Source organism: Anser cygnoides, chromosome 1 (genome assembly GCF_040182565.1).
Source record: "Anser cygnoides isolate HZ-2024a breed goose chromosome 1, Taihu_goose_T2T_genome, whole genome shotgun sequence".
In the NCBI taxonomy this organism is placed as follows: Eukaryota; Metazoa; Chordata; class Aves; order Anseriformes; family Anatidae; genus Anser; species Anser cygnoides.
Genome location: NC_089873.1, coordinates 180,248,888 through 180,272,202, shown reverse-complemented (window position 1 = coordinate 180,272,202; position 23,315 = coordinate 180,248,888). Strand labels below are relative to the sequence as shown.

General features: G+C 38.2%; 1 protein-coding gene across 4 annotated transcripts in view; it reads right to left on the bottom strand.

The window, feature by feature from the left end:
* DGKH (diacylglycerol kinase eta) overlaps window positions 1–23,315 on the bottom strand; it is a 176,919-nt gene that overhangs the window by 22,441 nt on the left and 131,163 nt on the right. For all 4 annotated transcript variants that reach the window (XM_048047719.2, XM_066988266.1, XM_066988272.1 and 1 more), the window contains 10 exons: window positions 17,588–17,722; window positions 15,989–16,106; window positions 14,985–15,095; window positions 14,738–14,834; window positions 11,653–11,760; window positions 8,368–8,481; window positions 7,944–8,078; window positions 6,766–6,932; window positions 4,298–4,403; window positions 2,665–2,757 (listed from right to left, as the gene is read on the bottom strand). In XM_048047719.2, coding sequence (XP_047903676.1) covers window positions 2,665–2,757; window positions 4,298–4,403; window positions 6,766–6,932; window positions 7,944–8,078; window positions 8,368–8,481; window positions 11,653–11,760; window positions 14,738–14,834; window positions 14,985–15,095; window positions 15,989–16,106; window positions 17,588–17,722 — 1,184 coding nt within the window. The remainder of the gene's footprint in view (window positions 1–2,664; window positions 2,758–4,297; window positions 4,404–6,765; window positions 6,933–7,943; window positions 8,079–8,367; window positions 8,482–11,652; window positions 11,761–14,737; window positions 14,835–14,984; window positions 15,096–15,988; window positions 16,107–17,587; window positions 17,723–23,315) is intronic.

Genomic DNA, 23,315 nt, shown 5'->3' with positions numbered 1-23,315 from the left:
GGGTGGGGGATTATTGAAAAAAAAAAAAAAGATATTAAAGAAAGAATGTCTGTCTTTGTCACGGGAGAAAGACTGGAGAACAGTGTATGATAGAACAGCAGAAGATAGATCAAGCAACACCTTACACTTCCTCTGTTTCTAATCAAAGTGAGGAACCAACATACATGCAGCTTTGGCATTTATAAAATATGTGCCAATAAGGCTACAACGGTGCCTTGTTATTGTAACTGTGGAATACTATTGTGAGTAAGAAAAGTAAGAATGCTGTCAAATCAGTGTAATGGACATTTCTGGAAGACACCTAGGTAACTTCCAAACAACCTTTTTATTAAAAAAAATATCTTTGATGTAGACCCATGAAGACATATGCATAGACCATAATGAGAAACAGAAATAAAATATGCAAAAATCAGACACAGCCAAATGAATCAAATTAAGTTTAGGAGTTTGAACACCGGATCAGCTCAACAACACAATGAGAGGTAATGTTTCAGTTGGAAAGTTTCCATAATAACATTATTCCTAGATTGTCTTGATAAATTACACTAGTCCTAGTATTGCATCAGCAACTTAAACTTTTTTTTTCCTCTTCTCAAACTATTTTAAAAAATAAACAATTTTCTCTATTGATTCCTCATTCAATCTCAAATGGGGAATTAGTAATAGCTATCTGGAGAAAAAAAAAAAAAAAAAAAAACACCAGTAGATATTTTTCCCATGTCTTGAACAAAATCAACTAATGAATATTTTTCCCTTTCAAAACTTCATAAAATAGATCATATGAGCCTAATCTTTAACTATTTTATTAAATGGGGAGGTGCTCTTGACTCTCTGGACAGACAAGAGACCTTGCAGAGGGATCTAGATAGACTGGAACATTGAACAATCATCAACATCATCAAGTTCGGCAAAGTAGGGTGATGGTTGGACCAGGTGATCTTGGAGGTCTTTTCCAACCCTAATGATTCTATGATTGGAAAATGTGAGATTCTGCACCTGAGACAGACTAATACTGGACATAGGTACAGACTGGGAGACGAGTGGCTGGAAAGAAGCTATGCAGAAGCTAGGGTTGCTGGTCGACAGTTGGCTTAACACGAGCCAGCAGTGTGCCCTGGCAAACCAGGAGGGCAAAAATGGTCAAAAGAGGTGATTATCCCACAGTAATTGGCATTGTCACAGCCTCACCTTCAATATTGTGTGCAGTTCTGGGCTACACAATATAAAAAGGGTGTTAGGGTCCTTGAATGTCCAAAGGAGGGCAACAAAGCTGGTAAAAGGGCTGGAAGGCATGAGCTGTGAGGAGAGTCTGAGGACACCTGGGGTGTCTAGTCTGGAGAAAAAGAGGCTAAGAGGCAAGATCATCGCTCCCTACAACTTCCTGAGGAGGGGAGATGGAGAAGGAGGTGCCCATCTCTTCTCTCCAGTAGCCAATGATAGGATGTGTGGGAACAGCAAAAAGCTGCACCAGGGGAGGTTCAGACTGGACATTAGGAAACATTTATTTACTGTGAGGGTGATCAGACACTGGAACAGGCTTCCTAGAGAGGTGGTTAATGTCCCATGCCTGTAAGTGTTCAAGAACCATTTGGGTAATCCCTTAATAACATGCTTTAACTCTCGGTTAGCCCTGAATTGGTCAGGCCTTCATGGCCTTTGTAGGTCCCTTCCAATTAACCTATTCTATTGTATTTCTAGAACTTGTGTGTTTATTATAGTGGTTATTATCCTTTAGGCCATATACTAACCCTTGTTACTGTAGAATGGACTTGTACCATTTTTCACATGTAAAAAGGTATCCGAACCTGCCCCAATATTTTTCACACCTGAACTCAGACGAATTGGAATATTCTTATTGATATCCATTTTTAATTACAACATTCAAATCAACAGTAAGGTACCGGTACATCTGTCTCCGAATCCAAAGAAAATATACCTGTTCCTACTCAGTAATCTTGTTACTGTAAAACTGGACCAGCATAGAAAACCTGACATTTTTCTTCTCTTCACAATTTCAGATAAATGAATTTTCTAATTATGTATCCAACTACAGCAATTCTTAAGTAGTCTTCTTCATTTTAGGGACAGAAACACTAGCCAAAAGAGATGAAGCAAAGTCTTTAAGTACCATCAGAGGTCTCTTGAACACTTACCAGTTAAAGGTTATAAAATAACTCTTCCTAGGTATTAGAACAAGGGTGAGATTTACTTTACCAGATTAGATCTGTAGAAGGTGAATGTATGAGTCTGAATAGCTGTCACCCCCAGTTCTATTTAAACTCTGAAAATAGTCCATAATAGAACTCCAGAAGTTTTCTTAAATGCTAAACCTCCAGAAGATGATTTATCTTTTTCTAAGATAAGTCTCCAAGACATCTGGGGGTGAATCAGCCTCAACAGATATATTTATTTCTCTCCACTGACTACTGAAAAAAGCAGCCCAGGCAATGACTTTTAGATATGTCAAGTGAGGAAAGATGAACACCAACCTAGGACAAGAATTTGTAACTCATTCTGCGTCCAGCCACAAATGCAGTGTACTATCTTCCATTCGGCCTTACAGAGCTGCTTATAGCACATCTTAAATTCCGTGTTAGTATTCTAAATCAAAGAACAGATCACATCAAGCATGAGGGAATAAAATAATGTATTTTGTCATCTTACCAAAGGAACTCTTCCTACTAGCAGGGATTCAGTTTCATTATGTAAGGCCTTCACATTGACAGCTATCTCCATGGCAGTGTTTCTGGTAAGGCTCTGGGGAATAAGAAGCATAAAAATTATTTGATAGGATGCTACTTGGTCTGAGAATAAGTACTTTGGGCTTACAGCATATACTGTGTATTCTTCTAGGAGAAATACATCAATTTAGCTCTACATTGACAACTTCTTCAGCACTGAGATCACAAAAAATATATATATATACTATTTATTTATTGTCTTTTCCCCAACTTTATTAAATATGATCTTATACAATCCAAAAGGTCCAGTGATAAGACACCTGTGAGAAGAATCCATGACTTTTATGGATGGCAAAGGCCAACAGAGAAGTTGTGGGCCTCTTTTAACAAACCATTGACACAACTCATTCACCTTAATCTTAGCAGAAGTAAACTGCTAGTCATATTTTAAGGAGCACAGGTTAATGAACATATTTACCACAGGTAAGCTTAGGTCAGTTAAAATTATATAGATAGACTCTACCTAATTAATCATCTTTGGCTCCAACCCCTGAAAACACACAGGTTGCCTAGTAAGAAGAGAGACTCAGTGTCCCTTCTCCCCTCTCTGCATTCTCTGCATAACGTTTGGATAACAATTAAGTGTGAAAATTTCTATGAAAACATTCATGAGAATTGACCTGTGTGTAGTAATATCATTTGTTGAGCCTTCAACATGCCTCTACTCTATGTCTGGAGATATGCCTACACTGTTGTCTGCAAGTAGTTGCCATCTTACTTTGGCTATTGTTTTTGCTATTTGCTGACACGAGTTTGATTTACTTGTGCTCAGAACTACAAGAGCACACCATCTTGCTTGACTAATATACGCATTGCTGCATCACTTCAGGATGAATGCCCCTCGCTGTGGATTTCTACTGCAGATGGAGTGAATTCTTGACTGCTTCCAAAAGACAACAGACATACTTTCACCATGCCCTTCATCCAATCTTCCTTTTGGTTACTCCCACACCACAACAAAACTCAGATGCTCCACGTATTCAGTCATTAATGTCCCTTTCCAACATCCAGTAATCACAAAAGGGAACATCAACTGGGGAGGACAATGATGAATGCAGAAACTACATCATCTATTTCCTCAGATATCACATTGATCTAAGATCAGGAGGGGACTTTTCTCCCTCTACTGTAGGAAGACAGTTTTTCTAACTCATATTCCCAGTATCATTAAGATATTTCAGAATCTTTGAGCATTATCTCTCCCAAACTTATCAGCTATGGGATGTTTCCTTAAGCATGTGAAGAGCTAAGACTTCCTGCAGCTGTGCAGACCAGCACCTTCAGAATTGGAAGTAACTTTCCTTTTATTTTCACCTTAGAAAAAGTGACAAAAAAGGGGAGTCAATACAGCTCTGTTCGTCTGTTAAGCAATTTCATTTTAAACTTGAGTATGCGTATGTGTATCTAGGAGTCTTGTTTATAAAAACTTTAAGAATTATCACCCAACTTGTTGCAATACGGGAGCAGGGAGTACAACGCAGATCCTATGTCACAACCTTATGCCCACAGACATTATAATGCATTTACTTATACATAAATGTCTGTTCTTCCTTTACCTCAGGAAACCTTGGGTTCGCTTTATTTAATGCATGTGAACATGCATTAACAGCATGAGCAAGCTCCTGCTCCAAGAGGCCATGTATTTTTGCTGCTTCACAGATTCTACAAAAATAGGAAAAAGAGAAAAATATTTCTTACCTCCTATAAAGAGTAATTCTTAAGACTACACAATATTATCATGTGAGAAAATATAAAAAGTTCACAAAACATTTAAGAAACATAGTCCTTTAAAACAAAAGTTCTAATATAAGCATCACTTTAAGCAACACAGAAACTCATATAAATGATATCCATAACACAGAAGATTTATTCTGCTATGAAATAGAGACACATTATCTGCCTTAGAACACAAATGTTATGCAAGACTTGTACCAAAAAAATGTGCTATTAACTCAAACAAACCACAAAGGAAAACTCTCACATACTAAGATAACTCGTCACGAAATTATCTTAAAATTATCTTAAAAAATATTATATGTATTCCACAAAGCATATCACAAAAAGCTTGAGAACTCCTTTAGACATGACATTCAAATTGTCATCATTAGAGATTATCTGAAGTCCAGCTGTAATTATAAACTCAGGACCATCTGCAGAACAGTAAAGAAGTTTTAAGCTGTCTCAGCTACATTTCCCTCCAGGTAAGCTATAATCTAAACCATTTTTTTATGTCTACTTAAGTCACCAGCACAATATAAAAAGCATTGAAGAACTACAAATAATTGTAGTTCTTGTGCTGCTAAACAGGGGCTCCAAGAATTAGTTTTGATTACTTTTCTCCTATCAAGACAGGCTGAGAGAGCTGGGATTGTTCAGCCTGGAGAAGAGAAGGCTCTGGGGAGACCTTACAATGGCCTTCCAGTACCTAACGGGAGCCTACAGGAAAGTTGGGGGGGGACTCTTTGTCAGGGAGTGGAGTGACAGGACAAGGAGTAGTGGATTTAAACTAAAAAGTGGTAGATTCAGATTAGATATAAGGAAGAAATTCTTTACTCAGAGAGTGGTGGGGCCCTGGAACAGAATATTAACAGAATTTAATCTGGCAATGTGGGTCCATTGAATGTTGTTTTGTTAATTGCTTGCTTCTGATATACTTTAAGAAAACTTTCTTATTTACTGAAAAGTGCTCATCTTTTTTTTAAAACATGAATAACAAGGTTTTATGGAGAAATATAAATGGATGAGGAAGCAGTGACAGTGGAACTGAAAGTCAAGAAAAGAAAAGATTTGGATGGTCAGAGACTCCTGGAACAGGAAAATATTTTATATACTCATAAAAAACCTACAAAGATTCAAACACCTGAGAATGATCTGTCCACAGTTATGAGACATGAGCAATGTAGATGCCTATACTTGCTGTAGTCTCTCCTGTTATACCCAATGGAGAGAAATTCCAGGACAGAGGCACCTGTTGTAGAAGGTGCATCTAAAAACAGATTCAGATGCATGGAGTTCTAACGTATCTGTTAATTGACTAGCTAGGTGATGTATCTTCACTGTTGACTTCTAAAGTAGATTTCCAATGTGTTTATTTGTTTTTTCTTTTTCCCCAAAAAATACATTTTTAGTTTTGATTAAAAAAAAAATCAAGTCTCTCCACAAAAAAACTTTCCAGTTTTATGTTTCCATTGCTTCTTCAAAAAGTCAGTTTTCACAAGACAATGAATTCTGAAGTGACATATATTAACAAGCTAAGCCTTAAGAATAGTTAAAAATAGTAATAAAAATAATAAATAAAAATAAATCAAAAGACTGATAACAGTGGTAACTAAACATTAAACAAAAGACAGGGAAAAAAGGTGTGGCCAGCAGGTAAGGGAGGGCATTGTGCCCCTCTGCTCTGCCCTCGTGAGGCCCCACCTGGAGTGCTGCGTCCAGGGCTGGGCCCAGCACAAGGAGGGTGTGGGGCTGTGAGAGCGGGGCCAGAGGAGGGCCGTGAGGGTGGTCAGGGGGCTGGAGCACCTCTCTTGTGAAGAAAGGCTGAGAGAGCTGGGCATGTGCAGCCTGGAGAAGGCTCCAGGGAGACCTAATTGCAGCTTTTCAGTAGTTGAAGGGGGCTTAAAAAAAGATGAAGAGCAACTTTTTCCTTGGGCAGACAGTGACAGGACAAGGGGGAATGGTTTTAAACTAAAAGAGGGGAGATTTAGATTAGATGTTAGGAGGAAAGTCTCCACTGTGAGGGTGGTGAGGCACTGGCACAGGCTGCCCAGAGAAGCTGTGGCTGCCCCATCCCTGGAGGTGTTCAAGGCCAGGCTGGCTGGGGCTTTGGGCAACCTGGTCTGGTGGGAGGTGTCCCTGCCCATGGCAGGGGGGTTGGAATTAGATGATCTTTAAGGTCCCTTCCAACCCAAGCCATTCTATGATCCTGTGAAAATACACACTACTAAATCTATGTATGCACTCACATGAATAATTCAGTCTTGGTGTATAGGTTACCAATCCAAACTTACTAATTCTATTGTACCTGGTAATAAGTTCTTCTGCAGCTTGTGAACAAAGCTGTATCTGAGTGACTTCTTCTTCTGTAGCCAACTCAACAGCCTGTTGAGGGTACAAGGGAGATCGAATGACAGGTTTGCAGGAATCATACTTCTGTTTGTCTTCCCAAGACTTCAGGGTGTTTTCAAAGGCCTGATCAAAATGAATTATACAGTCAGTTCACAGCACTTGTGGTATTTTTGTCGATATATGTAAAAGCTTATGGAATGACACACAATTTTATATAAATAGTACTAGCTCTCTAAATAATGAAGTGACATTTATTTGTTTAAAACTTAGTATAGAGAATAATCTGATTCTCTATAAAATAGAGAAGATAATAATTCAGTTCTGAAAGATATCTCTCTCCCTCTTATTCTCAACAAATGTCTTCCAAAATTGTAAGAATATGAAGGCAATAATAATGTAAGCATATTTTGCGAGGACGGTAGGATCCAAATCTCAAAGTAGTAGAAATATCAACCCTAAACGAACGGCAGAAAAAAAAAGTTAACAAACTTAATAAAATACAATTCCAATGCTATGAATTCCACACTAGATTCAACATCCAGCTAGTGGCCAGAGAACTGAGGGACAATAACGCCTTTTGCATGGTAATCCTAGACAAGCATGAACTCTCTAGTGGCTTTGTGACTAGAGTATGATTGTGTTTCTTCTTTCCGAGACTGTGTCTAGTGGAAGATGGAGAATTAGTAGGACAGAGGGATGAGAGAAATCTGCACAAATTATGCCGAAAAATAGACATTATAGAACTTCATTATATCTGCAACCTGTTAAAATTTCCAGTATATGATTGTGTATACATTTAGTGCCTCAAAGAAAAAAAAAGAAAAAAAAGAAAAAAAAAAGAAAAAAAGAAGAAAATTTTGAGCATTCTTCCTCTTAGTATATATTAAATAAGAACACGGGAATAGCACTAAGATTGCTGAAAAAAGCTAGTAAAGAGCTGTGTTACTTATACAAAAGAACACTTCTCTATCCAGCTTATTACGGAAATTAGATAACTGCAAGTAATTACTTAAGTAATATAAATAGTTATAAAACATTTTTGTAAGCACTATTTTTTCCTGTTGTAACTAAATCAAATTACTACAGAAAACAATTTTAGCAAAGGTATCTTATAACACGCTTTCTTCAACATACTCTGTCTCGTGTTAGCATCTGAGCTCTGTTTTTATGTACAATTTTAATAACTCCCGGGGGCTGGATCCATGCCTCTCCATCGACTTGCACTGGAACCCCTTCATCACCAAGTATGGTGATCTTTACTGACCGACACTGGAAAAGAACAAACATGTTATTTTACAGAGCAATAAATATTAATCAAACTGACGGACCACCTGAAATATGTTGATTACTAGGAGCTGTGGCTTTCCTCCAGATTTGCCTCAAGGGTGAAGCGCTTTTATACTTCATCCATCATTTAAGACAATTTGTTACCCGCTAACATTAAAACAATGTCAGTGCTTTATTAATGTATAGGGCAGTGGTCATCTAGAGTACCACCACTCTCCAGCATCCCAAACCGATGCCAACTTTGTCATGTGCTTTCCACCAAGAAACAGACCTGAGCTATCCGGTGGTGTTGCAGTTTGATAACTCTTGAAACTGCCATCTGCATGCTGCCAAATACTGCCACAACTTCTAAGATTTTATCATCAAAAGATGGGGCCCCAAATATCTGAAAGAGAAATAAAATATTCCATTTTACATGGTACATTTTGTTCTTAGAGTGCATGACCAATGAAGCACAAATTCAGCCTTCTTTTCTGTAGGTTCACTTACAGATTCACTTTCAACATTTAAATGCATCTAAATGCTTTAGAATAACTACATTGTCCCTGTAAATATTATAGGAATGAGATACCACAGACAGCAGGCAAATGCTATGTTAAAACAGCAATGACAACAGCATTTCAAATATCTGAATGACAGGGCATATCCTTATATATACAAAGGCATGTTCCATGACTAAGAAATGCTTTTCAATGCAAAATGAAAGGCCAGTTTAAACCTCCACTTGGTTAAGGTACTTAATATCTAAGTGGTTCTTGAAGCTAAGCGGAGCAATGGTGTTTTTTTCTCAGAAGTGCTTATGTTCCTATAATTCTCTGGAAACCAACATCTGATCCACTCTCAGCTTTGATAAATGATGCTTGAATGATGCATACTGAGGAGAATCTTGTTTGAAGTGTATATAATTATCTGCCATAAACATTAAAAAAAAAAAAAGTCTAATAAATGTCCTTATCCAGCCAAGACTTTGAATTCCCATGAGCTTAGAAAAGTGCATGAAGTGGAGCGTGTGCCATTGCCACCTGGTGTCTTGGAGGAGAACTTGGCAGTGTTGGGGGGAAGTCTTAGGCTGGAGTTCAGTTGGTTCAAGGGACCCAGAAGACACCGTAAGCCCTATGGTCACTTGAAGCTTGATCATTTCATACTGATATGGAATAGGGAGCAGCAAGGGAGAAAAGTCAGCAGGAGGTATCACTCCAGTAAGATTATAATGGGTAAATAGTGGGTAAATTTCTCTGAGTGGTACTCAAACAACCTCACTTGGTGAAGTAAGCTACATTGTACACCAGAGAATAGATGAGAAAATCCTGGAAAGGAGCCCAAAAGACACAACTGCCCCCTGAGAATGGAGGTGCCTCCTTCCTGGAGGTGGAGAATAAGACGGTGAAGATCCAGGACTGCACAGTCCAGGTAGTGGCTGCGGTGATGCCTTAGTGAGGAAGAGGATGGGAAACAGGGGGAGGAACTTTGGTCCTTGCTGCCCATCACAAGCCAATGGGAGCCTTCACCCCAGTGCAGTGAGTGGGGCTTTGACCTGGAGACTGAGGAAGTCATCTCAGGGAAAGGGCTGCACAGCACAGTTGCCATAGTTTGCCCTCAGTTGCCATAGTTTGCCACAGTTGCAGCGCTTGCCCTCAGAGCATCCCAGGATTGCATAGGTGGGTCTTGAATAAATCAGTGTTAAAGAATGAAAACGCAATTTTACTTGGCCTAGTGTGTTCTAAACCAAAAGTTTTCACTGATAGATTTTTTTCATTTACTATGGGTAAGTGAACTGCTTGAAAAGATCCAAAACAGAATTTCTGGTTTTCCAAGGTAAAAAGGTATGGACAGTCCCTGATCCAGCTTTAATAACTGACATCTACAGGGCTATCTCAGCAGGGGTTAAGAAAAGTAGTTCCAAGACTTCATTTATTTTGTGCTTCCATTTTAGAAAAAGAATGGACAAACCACAGCCTAATCTACTGTGTCTCTCCACAAGCAAAACATATCTGCACTGAAAAAAAACCATGTATATATATAATTGTTTTTTCAAATGAAACCAAACAAATCCTTACAGATCAATGCTCAGGAAACAATTCCCTCCTTTCCTGTTGCATCTCACCACAGGTCATGTTTCCAGCTTGTCTTTTGGACACCAAAGCAACATGCTTAAAGAAGCCCTACTCAACTCAATGTGCAGCTGCCCTCTTTGGCTCACCAGTAATGTTTCAGAAATACTTGCAGCCATCAAGCAACATCTTTGTTTAGTTCAGATAAGCAGAAGTGACAGCATTTCAGACCACCACCATCTCTGACCATCGGTCTCTCAAGATTGCAGTAAAGCAGTGACTTATGTTCCTAACTTTGTCGAGAGCAAACATGTCACTTTGCTGGCAGTTCTGATCACTAGATGACTAAAAATATCAATAAAACTGCTCCAAGACATACACATTTGCTGTATGCCAGTATGACAGCTAGGACAGATCTTCTCTCTCAGTCAGGCGGCCCAGGGAGAAAAATAAACTCCCGAATAGGAGCTGAGCAGACGTTAGAGATGCTTTCAAGCTATGAATGTGAACATGGAGAATATCAAAACATTAGATATCTGCAGCCAAATATAAACATAACTGCCATTCTCCAACATATATCAAAAAAAAAAAAAAAGGATATCGAAACATGTTGAAATACTTGTTCTGACTTTAAAATATGTATAAAAACTGAGCATAGTAAGCCACAAGAAAGCAAAAGCATTTTGGTGAAAAAGTCCTAGATTGTCAAGGTTAAAACCACAATCTAACTGGCGAGTACAGTTTTAGGTGTGTCAGACCTCACAGTAAATCAGGATATTCAGAACTGGGATAGTCTGCAAGCAATTACAATGGTTGTACTGTGCATGAAGTAGACAACATGAAACAGTCTTAGTGCTGCTGTAAGACGTTCAGGCATCTGTGTAGTGCAACATTTCTTAGAAGATATGAGGAGGAAGGTAAAAAAAGATATCGTTACAAAATTTTTAAGAAGCTCATTGAAAATAATGTTTAAAAACCAGTTACTATCCCCACTAAATTATGAGTCATTAAATTTTCTCAATGACCATCCCTTAGTCCAAAGCTGTTTGTAGAACAGGAGGAAAATTCAAGTATAAACTGTGTGAGTGATTATCTTTGTCCATCTTCCTTATTATTAGAATATAACAGAGGAATCTATGCTTTGAGAAACTGTTTTACAACTGCTGCAAATAATATGTAGAGAAACTAGTAGTGTCTTTAAAATTATTTTCTAAAAATATAATTTCATAGAGCTGCTTTTTTCTTTTTTAATCATTAAGCCTTATTGTGAAAATTTTGCTGGAATGTAAAGGAAATGACAGAAGACAATAGACAATGCGTAACCATGGTATATATTTTCCATTTAAAAAAAAATCAAATACAAGACAACACAGTTTAAACTCAAGCAACCTCCCTGAATAAGAGTTGTTATCCAGACTGCACCATTAAAATTAAACAAGAACAGCATTTCATGGGATTTATTGTAGGTTTTGCCCAGAAGGTTATTTCTCTTCAGTATTACTCACATCATCTTCCTTGGTTCCACCCCAGAAATTAGTCCCACCAGCATAACTGGGAATGTTTAGCACAGCTATGCCCTGCAGACTTGGAAGGGGGATGTACTGTCCGTCACACTGTAATGGATAAAAGCTCATTCAGTATATAAATAATGTGATAAAAGTAGTCAGCCGTTTTTAATACATGAAGCCTCAACGGAGCTGGCAGGGGAGGACAGAGTCATTAATAGGTTGACACAAGCCTATTCCACCCACACTGCGAAGCAGCTCTAATACAAACTTTTCCTCCCTAATCTCAGCACCAATTTTTGCAGCGATGACAAAACCTGAGCATCTACAGCAGAGGTCTTCTGTGACTCTTCCAAGAAGCATTTTCACATCCCTACCTGTGAAATTTCTCACGCACTTAAACCATGCTCTCCCTATCAAGGATTAGAAGTCTTCTAGCAATGAAAAAAGCTAATTCCCTGGGTGTACACATTAAGCCAGCAATGTTCATTGATGTTACAAAAAGCTTGATTTGCCCACCCTGTTTCTGCATTCCCAAAGTTGCAATACATTTGTTATTTAGGTAAGCCTATTAAGTGGGGGAAAAAAAAAATAATAAAAAAAGAATGTTTCTAGCATTGCCACAAGTGTACTTAAATTCGAGTGTTGTTAGTACTTGTACAGCTGGCTTCCTGCGGAAATAATTCACTCTCCTTCCAGAAGTACAAAGGCAAATCTAGGACTCACTGTTATGTTATCTTGGCTGTGGCTAAAATTTGAGGGTTTTTTTTGCAGGTAAGAGGTTGGTCCTCTTTATCCTCCAAAAAACATAAGCAACAACTAGTGCTACTCAACACAACCAAGTAATCATGTCAGGTCAACCTTACCTTGATAATGACCAGAGTAAATTTACAGTGAAATCACTCTTGATTTACAGCAGTACAACTGCACAGGTGAGCCAAATAATCTCAAACCATTGAACTGGGAGTCAGAAGTACAGTCCTGCAGCAGGGCCACAATGTGTATTTGAAGCAAGTAGGACATGTAAGGTCATAAATGCTGGATTCAGGTGTCACTTTGGGGATCATCAGTTTGCAAGTAAAGTTTTCTTCAAAGAACGTTGCTAAATTACTGAGTTACTAGTCCCGTCAAAGTATCTTATAATTATACAAATCATAGAATCATAGAATGGCTTGGGTTGGAAGGGACCTTAAGGATCACCTAATTCCACCCCCCTGCCATGGGCAGGGACACCTCCTACCAGGCCAGGTTGCCCAAAGCCCCATGCAGCCTGGCCTTGAACACTTCCAGGGATGGGGCAGCCACAGCTTCTCTGGGCAACCTGTCCCAGCACCTCACCACCCTCTGAGGGAAGAATTTCTTCCTAACATCTAATCTAAATCTCCCATTATTTAGTTTAAATCCATTCCCCCTTGTCCTATCACTCCACTCCCTGACAAAGAATCCCTCCCCAGTTTTCCTGTAGGCCCCCTTTCTGTACTAGAAAGCTGCTGTAAGGTCTCCCCAGAGCCTTCTCTTCTCCAGGCTGAACAACCCCAACTCCCTCAGCCTGTCTTTGTAGGAGAGGTGCTCCAGCCCTCTGATCATCCTCATGGCCCTCCTCTGGACTGCCTCTAATAGGTCCATGAGGAAATCTTCAGCAATTGTATCAGGAGGAGAAAGAGATGCAAAGCATTTCCGGAATATGCTTAGCACTTTCTTTTTATGATTTAATCTCAGCAACATGACACAATTTAACATTCTAATCAAAATATGACAGTATCCGACATGTGCTCTGATATTAATAAATGCTACACAGCCATTTGCATTATAGTAGAGGTTTGCCTCCAATTCCTGAAATTGATCATTTTAATTTTTCAGTGCTGAGCTCCTCATCACAAGTTTTTGCATAAGGCTGATATTATGCAAGGCAACACTAAATACGAAATTTCTACTTGTTGGTTTACTTCCAGATATATTCAAAAATAATTATGGAAAGGTCAGATATGAATGCCTTATTGAATCTTATTTGAATCGTATTCAGATATCCTTAAATTAGAATTCTATCTGCAGCATACATAATGTTCTTTCCTGTCATTATATTCACTAACTACTGTATAATTCCATGATAATTATTCAATCCTTTGATAACAGCAATCTGCCTCTACCGTACAAATTCCTCCTAAAGCTCAGTGAAGAGAAAGAGTTCCAGTAAATTAAAATTATTCTTTTATCTTATAAAATATCTTCATATACATATCATGAACTTCCATATTAAATACTTAAAATGAAGAAAAAAGAGAAACCATTTAGGTTCTCTTTCAAACTCCAGCCTAGATATTCTTCAGGTGAGCACAGCTGTAACCATCCCATAGTCTTTTTCTGCATTTGGTAACCATTTATATCATCTCCTTTAAGTTCCTAGTATTGTGAAGACGACTCAGATTTGGTGCTAGAGCTTAAAAGAAAAAAACTCTTTATGTTCAGATAATTACCATTGATTGCATTTGTTGTTGCTGTGGTAATACTTTGGTTTCTCTGTGTGACTTTCTTGAACACCTATTTGAGAAAGTCTCTGTAGGTGTAGCTAAGCTTCTTGTGATGTACACTCAGAATCTCTCCTCTTGTCAGGATTTTTTTTTTGTAAGACCATCTGTGTGCTCTCTTTATATGTGTAATCAAGCTGTCAGAAAGTTTAAAGTGAACCTGAAGGATTAAGACTCCTTATCCCTTTCCTCCTGTTTAGTGTAAGTATATTTCTGTTATTATCCTTAAAACCCGGTCTCCCAATTTAATGTAATAGACATTAAGAATATCTTTTATATATTTTCTATACTATTATTTTTTTAATAAAACAGAACAAAACAGCAATTACAAGAAATGGGAAACCTGATATTTTGGGATATTTAAATACTGATATTTTCTCCAAGAAATCACTTGGGAAATCACCTCTTACATAACACATTCTTAGACAGTGCATATGAGGACAGGATTTTATCAGCTTAGGCTGACACAAGAACTCTGAAAGGTTTCAAGAGGAACACTGAATTCTTCACTACATAATGCGGAAGCAAAAAACGTCATTCTACCCATGAATAAAAATTACCTCAAGTTGAACTTTTTGTTCTAAGTTCTTGTAAGTTCTCTGCAGCAGCTCTTTTGTGCCAAGAACTCCATACCACATCATGTTTTTTGTCCGACTTCTGAAAATAGAAGAAAAACAGATTCACATACTGAAATACATATTATTATGTTTTGCATTTATAGGAAAAAGAAAAAGTGAAGAACTTCAAATAAAGACATAAGGAAAATAAAACTTATGGAAATGTCTTGGCTCTGTCACTGACAATTACCTGCACTTTTCAGGGTGCTCTTCTCGCTTGTTATTAAATTCAAGTGAAATTTTTGCATCTAACCCAATTCCAAAATAGTTGTTCATGACACATTTTTCTGAATATCCCTCCCTGTTAGAAGAAGAGATAATTAGGTGCACATTTTTACAGTTCCTGGACACACAGAACTTTGACCAAGATTGTGGTTGGTCTCAGAGCAGATACATCAGCAAGACATCACAAGATGGTTCCTCTGAGCCTCCCTGAGGAAATCTAATGGTAGTTGAAGAGACAGATTGGCTGTTGTCTCCTTAGCAAGTGCAAGCAGCTTCCCATAGGACAAAGAAGAAACTCTAACATACCCCACTATCTCCACCATACCCAAAATAACAGTGGCATACAAGGCAAGAGCTGCCCTTGGCACAGCTGAGACAGCAGCACCAAAGCGGGATACATTTAGGCACGCTGGCGCTGGATGTTTGGCTGATGCTGTTAGCACAGCAGTGCTTTGTTTTAGGGCTTCCATATAGGGCTACAGCCTACAAGACAGATGATATCCATAAGACTCTGTCACTGCTACACCCTAGGATGCAGAGACAACTTAGGACACAAATTTTCCACTTCACTGTCCCAGTCCTTAGGAGGACACTCTTTGCTGTCCTCCACTTCAATACCCCACTTCAACATATTGCTGGCAGCTTAGCTTGTGTTCAGACCAGCAGTTCCGGCAGGAAAACCCAGTTCTGATGTACTGCTCTCCTTGTCTTCTCACAGCCAGGGTGCAAGGAATAAGTGAGCAGATGTCTTCCATTGTTTCTGCTGCTTGCAAGACAATTCTGCACTAATAATAACTAAGGGCTTATTCTAAAATGGCACAATCCAACGTGTTTTCAGACCTTGAAATCTACTGAAAAATAATTGCAAAACAGAATTTTATAATGAAAAGGAAATACGACAAGCTTAAAAGGATTAAGTAAAGCAAACTAAAGCAAAACAACAAATTTGAAAAAAAAGAAAAATCTTACAGTGAATCTGGATCCGGGTCAATAAATGGTGTAGCACCAAATGGATCGATGTTTGCTAGCAACATTTTACTAATAATTGAACTTCCTGCAATAGAAGCAGCTAGGCCAGCCCTTAAACCTGATAAAAAGAAAACAAACAAACAAGAAAAAATAAACAATTTTGGTTTGTTAAACAGAGAAACATATATTGTCATAATATAAACCACAAAATTTTGAGAGAGAAAATATTAATCAAATCCATGTATGGAGGGACTGAGTTTCAATCTCAACTTTTACCCATACTGTTTGTCTTTTCAGGTCTCTGGCTCTCTTGAACAGAAAGACAGGTATGCTGAAGTGTGGTGGCTAAATTTTCAGGTATCACCACCATAAAAGGAAAAAGAAGAAAATTCAAGATTTCAGGCCGAATTTCACTGGCTGGCAAACGATAACCAAATGAGTTATCTGATATTCAGAAACATTATTAGAGCTTTTTACTCAGTCTAATCTTCATCACCAATCTGATCATAATTTTCTTTTGGTCTTGCCCTTTAGAAGACAACTGTCATAAGATCGACAGTCATGTGGCTGGTTCTGCAACTAGCCAACTATCCTTCAGTGAATGCTTAAATATTCAGCTTGGTAAGTACCAGCTGAGTGGAAGGCTCTTGAAGAATTAATGTCTTCAGAAGAAATGAGGAAAGGACAGATATCAAGACGATTAGGAGAAAAGCAGACAGAAAAAAAAAAGCATAGAACAAGGCAGGAATGTAAAAAACAAAACAAAACAAACAAACAAACTAGAGAACAAATTGCAGTTGGGTAGGCCTGGTCCAAAGGAGACTGAAAAATGTCAAGAAAACAGAATGAGTAACATGAAAATAACTGATAGCTTAAGGAAGGTAACTGGCATGGTAAGAAATACACTTATTTTCAGAACTGGAAAAGTCATACTTTGATTGACTTAATTTAATTAGTGGAGTGGTCACAGCCTTGCCATGCCTACTTTGACTAATATGGAATTCATGACACAAAACACTGTGTAACGCATCTAAACAAAGAGAAGTACTTTCTACAAGCTTTCACCTGAATTGACCTAAAGAAAAATGTAAGTTCAGTTCCATTATGTTTTAACTATACCAATTAAGTTAATTAAAACAGTGCTTTACTGGAGTCCCCTAATATTAATTGCATTTGGATAGGAAGAAATTTTTTCCCACTGTTTTCACTACACAGCAGCTTTGTGTAGTTTCAGTTATACATTTCCTGAGAGCTGTCTATAGACATCTCTTATCCAGAAGGTTGATCCTTACATGGTTCTGTCCACCGGTTAGGAGGAATGATAGAAGATTCTGAATTTTGTTTTTCATCCTCCAGAATCAAACGCAACACTTGCTATATCTGGTGCTGTGCCAAACGATCAGGAATATTTTACATTACTTTGCACTTCCTACTATATGATCCAACACAAAGATGAGTGTATCAGTTTAGACAAATTTGGAACTTTCTATGGCATTTCCAGGTAGAGCCCCTGGCATGATGTAAAAATTGTTATTTGACAGTAAGAAGGGGAACTATTAACATAGTGTAAGGAACGGCGAATTTCAAAATCATAATTACCTGGGCAGATAATCCTAGTGTTAAGCACAGGGAGGTTTTCTTTACTGGCAGCCAAAGCTGGAGCAGAGAATGAGCCTGTCTGGGAATGAATACCTCGACTTGTACGTCGATCTGGAGATCTTGGTGCCGTTTTAACTGTGCAGAAGACATAAAGGTAAGAGCACTAGTTAGAGCTATTATGGCAATACCAAATACACATATTTTTTTAAAGTCCTGAAAATATTTCAAACTCATTAGTTTAATCTGCTCCCCTTTAGTGAGAAATGTCCTTCCCCTCACAGTATACTTTTTCTTCTAAACACAGGAAAGAAAACTCAGAAATAAAGTTAAGCGACAAACACAAATAAAAATGAGTGAGTGTGCATGGCATTTAGTGTGAGGATTTCTTAACTTATGCTTCAAGACACTAGCAAGAAAATAAATTATATTCACCTTAAAATGCAATAGTATTTAATACCGCAGTAAGTTTCTGATAAACCTAACACCAGGTTTCACAAAAATGCAGACTTGAGAAAAAAAAAAGAAAAACAATTATTAATAAAGGATAAATGTAAATAAATTAATATGAACTTAAACTTAATTTCAACATAAGTTTAATTATATATACCTAGGTATATATACCTAGGTGTAATATAGGTATATGAGATATATTATAGAGTTCATTATTATTTAAAACAATTTTAATATGAATAGTTGTACTATTCAAAGGCCCAAATTAGGCCACCTGATCAACAGCCAACTATTTGCTTTAAGGAACTAAAATTGACACTCTGCCTGCATCAGGTTTCCAAAAACATCAGTCAACTCTGACATCTTTATCTACAGCCAAACTGAAAACTGCAAGGGAAGGGAAAGCCATGTTCAGACATTTTTGTCTTCTGTAGTTAGAGAGATCATGGGGGAGATCAGTTTACCATCATCTTTTCCTTTTCACAAAAAGCAGGAATTCCCAAAATAATAGAAATAACTTATTTGTTAAAATTCTACAGAATATGGATCAATAAAACCTTAAGACACACCGCAAAATTTAGTAGCTGATCAAATTGTTGGTGACAAAGGCAGGTAACAGCTCAGGAAAAAGAAGGGGGAAGACAAGGGGCAAGAGAAGATATTGACAAAAAGGAAATACTAGCTTGGTGAGGCCAGTTATCCCCAGGGGCTGCCTCTGTAGGTAATGGAAAAGGACAGGCTTTTCAGAGGGCTGACTTCAGGTGCTTTCCAGTTTCATACTGACTGACAGAATACCCCAGTGCCTACTCCAGCCTGGGGAAATTAATCTTCATGAAAGTCAGCCCCATCCACAGAATCTGGTGCCCCAGGAAAGAGAGTTTGCGTATCATTGAACACTTTGCCACAGCATTTCCATGGGCATGCAGAAAGCTTTTGCACACAAGGTGATCATAGGCGGATATTCCTTGTCTACTTCTGCTCCAAATTATCTCACACATAAAAATACTTCAGCTTAGGACAACTTCAACATTGACCAGCTGAAACCACTCAAAAAATGAAATGATTTCAAGATGATCTGAAATTTTCCTCTCAACACCTGAAAACTAATTCAGCAAAAAAGAAAAGATTAGGACTAGCCCCAAAATTACCACCAGGAAGTGGTGTGAAGGGGAAATATATAACCTTTTTCTTTGTGACAGAAGGGGGACAGATCAGCTTATGTCAATCACGATAACTCAGCCTGAGAGTAATGTAAGTATTCTGTATATCAATAGAAAGAAAATTCACATCAGGAAAATCTAAAGACAAAGGTAATGACATGAACCAGGGGTTATAAATTATATTCAAATCAGTTCAGGCCATAATTTGGCCATTCATTTTTTTTTCCTTTTTTTTTTTTTTTTTTTTAAATAAAGGTTATCTAGCATGGAACAGTCAATGAAATTGTAAATTCTTCATCTTCTTGTATCTCAGGAATAAGATTACACATCTTTCTGGATGACTTGCAAGCAGAAATTATTAGACACAGGACTGAGATGAGTAGGTAAAATATTTTGGGTTGTTTTATATAGGTCTGACCAAGGGGTCTAACAGTGCCTTCTGACCTTAACACCTTTAAACTAGCCTTAGTGATTATCACAAAATGCTGTAGTATTGCATGATAACAATATAGCACAACTATTTGTATATGGGCAAGATAAAACACTGTAATATAATGTTAAAAAAATAAATTAAAATGGCTAGTTAGCTCTAACCAGAGTTATTAAATATTTAGATGAAGGTAATTAACATATGGAAAAATATTATTTCTGGTCATTTGATGAATGTAATCTCAGAGGATAAAATAATATTCAGAACACAATTAACTTCAATTTTTCATAATGCTACTGAAAAATTCACGTTATTCATACAGACTGTTCTATCTGTACTTGGGAACAAAGCAGTTATATTAAATAGGAAAATCAACAGAGCAGCTGCTCTTTATTTGACAGATCAGACTCATGGGGATAACTGCAATAAAGATAAACTTTTGCTGTTCATGCTCCGATAAAAACAACAGAGCCCTAATGAGTAAAACTGATGTTTCATTGTGGATAATTGAATTCATGTTTCATGCTTTCTCCCTAAACACCTATTTCCCATTGACAGCATTAATATACACTTTATTTCACACATTTCAGATGTATGAAGTATAACACACCTCCCCAATAAGCACAGAAGTTGTATCACAAGAAACTTTTTTTTTATATATTTATATAAATGTATGTACAAACATATATTTTTATTTTATTTTACATTAATGGCAGTAGGACCAGATTATCCTTAGCGCCAGCATGCTCTGTGAGCTGCTGCTGAAACTGGACAACCAACACACACTGATTTCTATAACAAAGGTTAGAGGAAAGAGAACTATGAAGAGACAACCATTGGACAAAGTCTAAAATCCATTCCTGGAGATAAGGAAATATGAGATTTTGAATCAACAGAAGCCCCAAGGAACTAATGATGCATTTCTAAGGTAGGAGCTATGGACACAGGCACCAGCTTCAGTGCAGAGCCTCAGGAAGACATCACATCTTGGCAATTTGGTGTGGCTTTGAGCAATAGAAAGAGAGGTAAATTCCAGATAACTTTGCTGGCAGCTTATTTTGCCACAGGAATTTGCTCACTAAATATCTACAGGTTGACTTTTGCTGTACACCAGCTGGCACTGCTTCTCCATGACTCTCAGGTTCTCTCCTGAAACCTCACATGCAGTGCGACACTGCCCACTTTGGTAATGTGGCAGACTGAATTTTCCATCCCTAGCAAAAAACAGGTTTCCTGAAATTATTATGCAGCTTGAGACTCTTGAATAACCTTGGTACATGAACACAAAAAGCAGTATTGAAATTAGTGATGGGCAACTTCCAAATACAACCTCTGGGTGGTTCTGCTAGATGCCAAAACCAAGCAGAAGAAGAGGCATCACAGACAGATTGCTCTTTCTTCTTTCACTGCAGTCACTCGTTGGCAGATTTTGTAAATGAAACATGAAAGAGAGATTTTTTTCCCTATCATTTGAATGTGGGAATTATTACTATTCTATTTCAGGAGATAAGTGAAAATACTATTCTGTAAAAACTATTTCACACACAGCAACCAAACTCTATGCAACAAAATAGGCTATTACTTTTATGAAAATGCCGCCTTCCAAGAAAGTTGTTTTGGACTCAGATCACTCAATATTCCAATTGCTTTGTACAATTATTGATAATTGTACATAAAATAATACACGTGGGTTACTTTGAATTGCAATTTAAAACCCAGCATGGGCTACGCACACATAAATGCTGTCTTCCTTTTTTGAAAATCCCCTACAAAGCCCCACGGTGAGGACACATGATGCTCCTACTGGAAAGCAGGAACACCTGGGCATGAATAGCTGATACAGTTCATTTGAACACGGACAGAGCAGGTAAGGGGCTGTCCAGCTTGGAAAGCAAGCATAGCTTGGTATAGTGACTTGCTATACAGCAGCCAATAGCCACAAGGAACTAGCTGGACTAACAACTTGGTTTGGGAATGAGGACCCAAGGGTTTTTTTTTAATGAAAAGGAGCCCTAGTAACTTCCACACAATCACTGAATGGTTAAGGTTGGAAGGGACCTTTGGAGGTCTTCTGGTCCAACCCCCCTGCTCAAGCAGGGACAGCTAGAGCAGGTTGCTGAGGATCATGTCCAAGTGGCTTTTGAAGATCTCCAAGGAGGGAGGCTCCACAACCTCTTTGGGCAATCTGTGCCACTGCTCCATCACCAATACAGTAAAGAAGTGCTTCCTGATGTTCAGATGGAAACATCTTTCCCTTTTTGAAGACAGGAGTGACATTTACTTTCCTTCAGTCTTCAGGCACTTCTCCCGTTTGCCATAATTGAGCAAAGACTATAGAGAGTTGCCTCATAATCCCATCTGCTAGCTCCCTCAGCATCTCTGGGTGCATCCCATCAGGGCCCATGGACTTGCGAACGTTCGGTTTGCTCAAGTATTCTCTGACCCAATCCTCTTCCACCAAAGGCACATCTTCCTTGCCCCAGCCTTTCAGCCAGGCCTTTGGGACCTGCAATTCCCGAAGGCCAGTCTTGCTGGTAAAGGCTGAGGCAAAGAAAAGATTCAGTGCCTCGGCCTTTTCAGTGTCGTGGGTAACCAGGTCCCCTGTTTCCTTCAGGAGAGGGTCCACATTTCCAACAGTCTTCCTTTTGTCACTGAGGTACTTGTAAAAGCCCTTCTTTGACAGTGATCCTCTGCCTATGGAAGAAGCTGTGAAAGTTGCAAAAGTGTAGGTACTTAAAGATGATAGCACAGACTACCTAGAAAGATTAATAAGATCGGGCTATTTTTCTTCATTTTCCTGAATCTTTGGCCAGTCCATTTCTAAATCACTTAACTTAGTTAATTTCTGAAAGTATTTTGTAATGGGTATTGCTGAACTATTTACGTCTGCTCCTCTGAAGGAGGATCCAGACAGTAATAAGTCATTTAATAAAAATGAAATTAAATTCTTCACTTGTTATAATTTAAACTACCTTTTAACATCCGTAACCATCCTAGCCTTGGTGCCTGGAGCTGCTCAACAAACACAACAGGAACAGTGTTCCACGTTATCCTTTTTTTTTTAGTTTTCTAATTGAAACTGAATGAATGCAGGAACTCTACTATTATTTTTTAATGGTTCAATCTTGAGCAAAAGATGCATGAAGAAGAGGTAGTGACTGTAATATTACTTGCCAGACAAGCCAGAAGGTTGGACACACCAAGGACGTTAAAGACTTGGTTTCATATCTCTGCTTTGGATTAGACAACTAGAGGGAATGACCTTCATACTTCCACTTCTCAGGAGGCTTCCATGTTTCTATTATATTCTTTCCTGCTTTAAGCTGTTCTACTTCACATAAAATACTTAAATATGCATTCTCTCAGTTCCAAAAAACTCTGTTTCAAGGTGAGTTCCCAGCTGAGAATCGCAGTTTTGTTGTCAGTACAATGAATAAGTATGTCAGTTTTGCACAATTTGAAGCACTTTCAACAGAAATGACTGACAGAAATTCCTGTAATATGCCCTAAAATGCCTGTGACTGAGACATGCTATTGCCACTCTTCTATAGGTTCTAGTCGTGGCTCAGGTTCATATAAAAAGATGAGTACAAACACTGGATTAAATGCAGGCACCTCTCTCCCCAACAAGTAACCTTTTCAGCTTTGCAAATGTGTTCCAAAAGACTGTTCATCTTCTCTGGCATTT